This window comes from Prenolepis imparis, unplaced genomic scaffold (genome assembly GCF_030444845.1).
Source record: "Prenolepis imparis isolate NDT839.2.m4 unplaced genomic scaffold, iyPreImpa1.0 SCAF_14, whole genome shotgun sequence".
NCBI lineage: Eukaryota > Metazoa > Arthropoda > Insecta > Hymenoptera > Formicidae > Prenolepis > Prenolepis imparis.
In genome coordinates, this window is record NW_028141172.1 from 8,410,974 (window position 1) to 8,419,196 (window position 8,223).

At 34.0% G+C, this 8,223-nt stretch overlaps 1 protein-coding gene across 1 annotated transcript; it reads left to right on the forward strand.

Annotated features, from left to right (window-relative positions):
• Window positions 1–4,492: 4,492 nt before the first annotated feature.
• On the forward strand, window positions 4,493–6,847 carry LOC145945630 (zinc finger MYM-type protein 1-like). The gene has a single exon (XM_083054686.1). It carries the CDS (start codon window positions 4,493–4,495, stop codon window positions 6,845–6,847), a length of 2,355 nt encoding a protein of 784 aa, XP_082910812.1.
• The last annotated feature ends 1,376 nt before the right edge of the window (window positions 6,848–8,223 follow it).

Genomic DNA, 8,223 nt, shown 5'->3' on the forward strand with positions numbered 1-8,223 from the left:
AAGCAGTGTATCAACGCAGAGTACTGATTAGTGGCATAATATACCGGGTGTCCCATTTTAAAGGACCTACTCAAATATCTCACAAACACTGCGTAAATCGAAAAATGTTTCCTACAAAAGTTGTAGGGTTTCGAGGGGGACATAACATAGTAATATTCATATGACCTTGGGCGGCGCCTCCAAGGTCAAGTGAAGGTGAGAATGAATTTTTTAAATGGAAACCCATATTTTTTATTATAACATCTTTTTCTACTAATTAATTTGAACAACTTTTATCTGAAGCATTTTTTTATTTTCCTAATATTTTTTCTTCTTTTCAAAATTCATTCTCATCTTCATTTGACCTTGGAGACGCCGCCCAAGGTCATATGAATATTACTATGTTATGTCCCCCACGAAACCCTACAACTTTTGTAGGAAACATTTTTCGATTTAACGCAGTGTTTCTGACAATGAGATATTTGAGTGGGTCCTTTAAAATGGGACACCTGGTATGATTTTAGAATTCCAAATTTAGAATAAATCTTTATTATAAAGCTAATTTATAAATCACCGTCTCATAATTTAATCCCTTCAAAGTCTTTCAGATCCTTTAAATAAATCCCGCTGCCACCAAAAAGCTTTATTGTCACGTCACATTATCTACTTCTGAATTTCAGATACAGAATTAGCCTTCACTACTTGTCTCAGAGAATAACTGGTTTCAGATAGCCAACTATTATCACCCGTCGCTTTGTAATAGAAGTGGTGGATGTAGCGGTTGATTATTGATAATTGAGCGCGTGTGTCGCTGGCAAGTGTTTTGTTGTGCTGCACTTAACGGTAGCTTCTGTGTAGGAGTTATTGTGAATTTTGTGACTTCACGTAGACGTGATGTTGCATTTTGGTAAGGGATTTTGTTATTTGCGGCTTTAAGGTACCATTTCATGCGTAGCGTATTGCCGCAGCAGTTCGTTGCTATTGGTTGAAGAATTGTTACTAGATGCTGCAAAATAAATTTCACCACATTTTGCTTCAGCACTGTGAAGTTCAATCGAACGAACAGCAAAGCAGCAAAAACACGCAACAGCAACAGTCTTCATCTCCTCGTCATCATAACAAAAAATGGCATTGAGTCAGGTATATGTATATTTATTATATTATACTTATTTGTTTATTATATTATATATTATATGTATATTATGCATTTTTATTATCTTGAAATGAGAACAAAAATACAAAGGTTGTTAATTTGTGCTTTCATATATACATTTCAAATTGCTCGATGGAAAATTAAACATTCTTTTATTTTTTATTTTTTTAAATTATATTTTATTATTTATTTTATTTATTTTTTTTTTATTTAACTGCACTAGCTGCTGCTGCAATTACAATTTTTTGTCTTCGCAAAGTTTCAATATTATGTTTTTGAATGGTTTTCTCACATTCTTTATGCCACTGATACAATTTCTGATTGTATGATTATTAAACTTAAAATTAAAAATAAATTTAAAATTAAACTCAATTCTGCAATATTATTTCTAAGTTATAATTTGTTTTTGTGCTACTGCTGCTGCAGCTATTCCTTTTCATGAGCAGCAAATATGCTTTAGTAAATTTTTATCACGTGACTGATTTGCTGCTGCAGCATGCTGCATATGAAAAGGCACCTTTATGCTGCTTATAATGATTCTTTTGGTGAAAAAGTTTTTGATTTGGAGAAAGTTCGTTTTAGATTGGGTAAGTTTCCTTTAGTTAGGAAAGTGATTGCTGATTTGTTTTGTAAAGTAAATGCGGATTTTTATATTCCAAATTTAAGGCCAGTGAATAGTAATTTGTATCATGTTTACGCAAGGAAGTGGTTAGATTTAGTGACTTGGTTTCAGCTCTGTTATTTAGTAGTGCGCGTATAGGTGGTCTTATTGATAATGATGATGCTGCGGTAAGGGTTAATCAAGGCGTGGCAACTTTTGCTCATTTGTCTGAGGTTGGAGGTTTGAATTTGAATGTAGTCGTGGTCGATAATCGCGTAAACACTTAAGTGAGATGATGAAAGAATCAACATCTAAGATTAAAAATATGTTTCGACCGTTTGTAAATAACTATAAAAAAGAGCAGTTTGTTATTGATTATGTGTTGAGTGCAAAAAAATAGTTTTATTGCAGAAAGGTTTCCCGCAGCTGAGTAGTCGCGGCTCACGTTGCATAAGCTACACATCACCTTTTTGAGGTAGCTAGAGCTATCGACGATCAGTGGAATTTCTGGTCCACTGGAGAAAACCAGCTTGCATTGGCGAGCGACTACAATAATAACAGGCTCAGGGACCGTCCATTGTCACGTCCAGAAACTGGCGCAGAATAAGTCTCCGGATATTGACTTAATTACTGGCGAGTTGCAGGCGATGGGCGAGGATGGTGTTAGAGTTGTCCATAATATCTGTTATCTAGTCTGGAAAACACAAAACTGGCCCAAGGAATGGAGAATTTCACTAGTTGTCTCGCTACACAAAAAAAGGCACAACTACCAAATGCGACAACTATCGGCTCATAGCTCTGCTGACACACATAAGATAATGTACATAATTCAATCTAGGTTACAACTCTTTACTGCCTGGCAGATTGCACTAGAACAGGCAGGATTCGTGAAGGGTAGGAGCACAAGGGAACAAATCTTAAACTTACGTCAACTCATTGAAAAGGCACGCGAAGATTATACGCCTATGTACATCTATGGTAGATTATGTTAAAGCTTTTGACAAGATTAAGTGGCATAAAATGTGCATATCAGATCATTTGGTACAACTTATAAAGAACCTTTACGAGAACAGTACTGCCGTAGTTAGGATCGAGAACAGTATATCGATTGAATACATAATCAGGAAAGGGATCCGGCAGGGTTATATTCTCTCGCCACTACTGTACATTCTGTATAGTGAACACATATATAATATATACTAACTATGCTGGATGGATGGAATAGCGGAGTCGTAGTTTTGATGATCTTAAAGTGATCGTGAAGTATTAACTATTACATTATTTCTTGATAATGTAATAAACATTGACAAACTTTACGAAGAATACTGTCAAATAAGAGGTTATAAATATTATAATTTCAGAAAAAAGAAACTCTGAACACACACACACACATCAAGTAAAATTTTTCTATGAAAAATGGCACAAGCTTTTTAACCAAAACAAGAATTTAAAAAACTTTTTCAAAATATTCCAATTTTTAGCTTCAATTCCAGCTTTAAATGCTTCAGCAGAGCGTATTTTTACTTTGTAATAATACCTGAAGCGATACCAGAAATAACTTATAAAAAATGTTAGACATTCAATTTTGCCCACCTTTAGCGTTACTAGAGTATTGCATCATAGTAGCGCCACTCGCACCCTTACATATCAATAGCGACCTAACTCGTACTTGTATTATCGATTATAGATCTACAGTAATCTCTCGTATGTAGAAGTTATTCTTCCGCTTTGTCTCTAAATGGTATTCCACTATTATACAGTTATGTATCCAAAGTACAGATAGAAAAATTTATAAAATATACATATTCTCCAAACGTGCCTGTATGTTATCTCAATCCATTAACTACAAAAAATGTAAAGGCAGAACTACAAATTAAGATAAATTATTCATTTATTTGTGAAGAATTCTATCAATATGTTCTAAAAAATAAAGATATACTTAAATGTGCAAAGTACAAAAAAAAACAATTTTAAGTTTTTGAAATATTTATCACTTATTCATCGCTTATATACTTTTACAGTTATTATTCGATTAAAAAAGTTTATTACTTTAAGAATCAATATTGAAAATAATCGACCAAACTAGCACAAATTTTTACACTTTATTAAAAGTTACGACGTTTCGACCATATGGTTGTGGTCCTTTTCAAGTATACACTAAAATAATACAATTGAAAATTAAACTTATAAATCTAAACGGTTTTAAGATAGTAATATGCATAGAATAAGTTGGATATAAAAAGAGTACATACGTTATAAATGTGAATCTTAGACAAGCATGTTCAAATAAAAGATTCGCTCACACATGTTGTCAGCATTAAAGGCGAGAACATTAAGTCAGTAAGAAACCTTGTCAATAACTAACAATATTAGAAAACTTGTTACACGACCTTTATTATTTTATCATAAATATTATTTAAGCTCTCAGTGTCCTTTTGAAGATTAATTGTATTCTTAAATTTTTTAATGTAGAACATTTCCGCAATTTCTCTTTTACGCACATGTTTCTCATTATGTAATATATTGAGTTTAGTCCAATCAAATTCATGTCCATATTTTATTTTGTGTTTACTTATAACAGAGTGATTTGTTTCATGTAATTTAATATTTTTAAAATGTTCGTTCGTACGAATCCTTAAATGTCTTTTAGTTTGTCCAATATATGATGCATTACAATCTTTACAATCTAATTTGTATACAACATTTGTTCGGTCATCTTTATGTAAAGTGTCTTTGCCACCAACGCCTGAAGTTCACGTATGAAATTGAGATTGATTCGTTTTCTAAATACAACGATCACTCGCGTGGATAATAGACTTATTACTTCGAGCACTACATCAGAGCAGTTACAAAAACAGGAAATCGCAATATCAAAATTGACTACGGAAGACGCAAATGACTTAAGCTTAGGCTCGGTGAGTGACGATCCCGCGGAATGGAAAATTAATGACAATTTAATCGATCATTTACTTTCGAAGGAAATTAATCAAAATTTGCATGCCGATTTTTCGTTGTCGAAAACTCGTTTTGGTAACCAAGATCGATTTCTTTCAAAAAGCGCGTTTTATCGACGATTGCCGAATGGAGAAAATCAGCTGCGGAAATATTTAATTTATTCTCCTATAAAAAAGGCTTTATTTTGCGCATCGTGTCGATTGTTCGGTGGAACTTCTCAGTTGGCGATAGAAGGTTTTCGAGATTGGAGTAATGTGAATAAAATATTGAGCGGGCACGAAAATTCAAAAGAGCATCTCCAGTGTCAAATTGCGCTAATAAATCGCAGTCGCACGGAAGGAAGAGTTGACTCCGATCTTTGTAGACAAGTTAAGAACGAAATCGAATATTGGAGAAATGTATTAAAAAGAGTGATTGTTGCCGTAAAAGCCCTTGCTAGTCGCGGCCTTCCATTCCGAGGATCGTCTGAACGTTTTGGTTCTTTGAGAAACGGCAATTTTATGATGATCTTGGAAACGATCGCCGAGTTTGACCCGTTCTTGTCGACGCACATAGCACAGTGTGGAAATCCTGGTAGTGGAAAAACTTCATATCTCTCCTCAACGACTTGCAATGAGTTCATCAATCTAATCGCATTAAAAGTAAAAAATACTATTGTGAGCGAAATACAAGCAGCCAAGTACTTCTCGATCATAGTCGACTCAATGCCAGATATAGCTCATATCGACCAGCTCTCTTTCATTATAAGATATGTAAAAGAAGATGGTAGCCCGATCGAACGCTTTCTTAATTTTCTACCAAACGTTGGACATAAATCTGAAGAACTTGAAACGGCTATAACTTCTATGCTCGCATCGTTCAAAATTGACATAGGCAACTGCAGAGGACAATCATATGATAATGCTAGCAACATGTCTGGTATCTACACAGGATTACAAGCACGGTTGAAACGATTGAATCCTCTTGCCGATTATGTACCTTGTGCAGCTCATTCGTTGAATTTGGTTGGAGCCTGTGCCGCGGAATGTGTCACAGAAGCTGCATCGTTTTTCAGTACTCTTCAAGATTTGTACACTTTCTTTACTGCGTCTACTCGACGTTGGGACCTTTTATCATCAAACACCAAAAGTAATATGAAAGTTTTAAAACGAGTCGATGGAACTCGATGGTCATCTCGTCACGACGCTTGCGATAGTTTGTGTAAAAACTGGGATGGTGTATTGCAATCTTTGATGATAATGATCGAAGATGTTCACGAAAAAGCGGTAACCCGATCCGAAGCTGCTATATTAAAAAAACAACTTAGCCGATTCGAAACAGTGTTTATGGCCGTATTCTGGAACTCGCTATTGGATCGATTTAATGCAACGAGTAAACTGCTGCAAAATGTAGATATCGACATAGGAATCGCTGTAGAGCTTTATCGTTCGCTAATCGATTTCGTAGAAAGCTTGAGAAGTGATGAGATGTTTGAAGTGTATGTAGAGAAAGCCAAATGCATAATTCCTGAAGAGTACGAATTCGATAGCAAACGAAGCTGCAAACGAAAGCTTCAACTCGGTGAATCGAAAGAAAACGAAGTTATCATGACCGGAAAAAATAAGTTCAGAGTGGAAACTTTCTACGTGATATTAGATCGCGTTAGATCTGAATTGGAGAGGCGACATTCAGCATATGAAAATGTCTTCAAACGCTTCGATTTTATTAGAAACCTTGTTCACTTGTCGGACAGCACGATACATGAAGAAGCTACGAAACTTTACAATTATTACGCCGAAGATCTAGAAGATTCATTTGCCACTGAATGTGTGCACTTTCGTCAGTTTCTTAATAAAACTAGCTCAGAAGAGAAGAATAAACTAAAACTGATCGATCTTTGTAAGCTTATACGCGACCAAAATTTGTTACCAGTGTTCCCTAATATAGATATAGCTTTGCGAATATCTTTGTGTATGGCCACCACAAATTGCTCAGCAGAACGATCTTTTTCTGCTTTAAAGCGAATAAAAACGTACTTGCGATCATCGTTGGAGGAAGAACGTTTAAATTCATTGGCAATCTTGGTCATTGAAGCCGAACTTATGATGAGCATAAAATACGATGACATTATTGAAGATTTCGCAAACCAAAAATCTCGCCGTAAACCACTTGAGTATTAAATGTTAATATTGTTCATTACAAAACTTCCAACTTTCCTGTGTCTACTTATATTTCATTATTCATGAAATATGTTACAGATTCCTACCATCTCCACAACATGCTCACCAAATCTCACCCTCAAAAATTTGCCGCCCCAAAAAATCTGCCGCCCCACGCTTTAGCGTAGTTAGCGTATGGGTAAATTCGCCACTGAACATGCAATAAAAAATTGGGAAAAAAAATTTTTTTATAAACATTAATGTTACCTTGAATTTTTTAAATGGAACTACCATATTTTTTTTATATAAATCGATTCCCCACAATATTCTGCATAAAAAATTATAAGGGTAGGATGGTCAAAAAGTGAATAGTTTACGAGATATTTTATACTTTAATTTCACATAATCTTATAAATAAGGATGGTTCTCGTAACGATCGCCACGATTTTTAGGACACTTACAATAATCTGACAAAAAATGTTATGAATCAAAATTTTATCAGTTTGTAACAGTCAACAAATTGCAATAATAAAAATTTGGCGAAAACACTTTTTTTTTTATAAAAAAGCAAGGTTGGCTTGATATTTAAAATGGAACTATTGTGTGTTTTTTAATAGTAATGTAGAGGACAGCAAAATAAATTCAATGAGTGCATACAAACACAATGTTATTTTATGTTACATTTCAATTCAAAATTAACCATTTTAAAGCCATTTGTTGACGGTTACAAACTGATAAATTTTTTATTCATGACATTTTTTGTCAGATTATTGTAAAATCGCCCTAAAATGCCCTAAAAATCGTGGCTATCGTTACGAGAACCACCCTTATAAGATTATGTGAAATTGAAATATAAAATATCTCGTAAACTATTCACTTTTTGACCATTCTACCCTTATAATTTTGTATGCAGAATATTGTGAGGAATCGATTTATATAAAAAACATTGGGTGGTTCCATATAACAAATTCAAGATAACATTGATTTGTTTATAAAAATAAATTTAAAAAAAAATTTTTTTTATTGCATGTTATAGCTTGCGTAAAGCAGATTAATTTTCACTGTAAAAACTTTTTTTTAAACTGGTGGAAATGTCTCAAAAATCGTGGCGTTACGTGAACCACCCTGTATATAAATAAAAAAATATATATATATAATTAAATATAAATTAAGTATTAAGCCGGGATTACGATGAACTTAACGTAACGGGACGCGACGGGACGCGACGGGACGTGAAGTGACGTTACGTGAACGTATCGGTTAAACTTATCTGTGAAATTACGATCGCCGTAACGTGCCGTATAAAAAAGTTGTTTAATAGCGTTGTAAAGGCGTAGTGTCAAAATTTTCTCTTACAAATATTTTCTTATTGTCATTCTCGTTGATAGTTTCTGTTA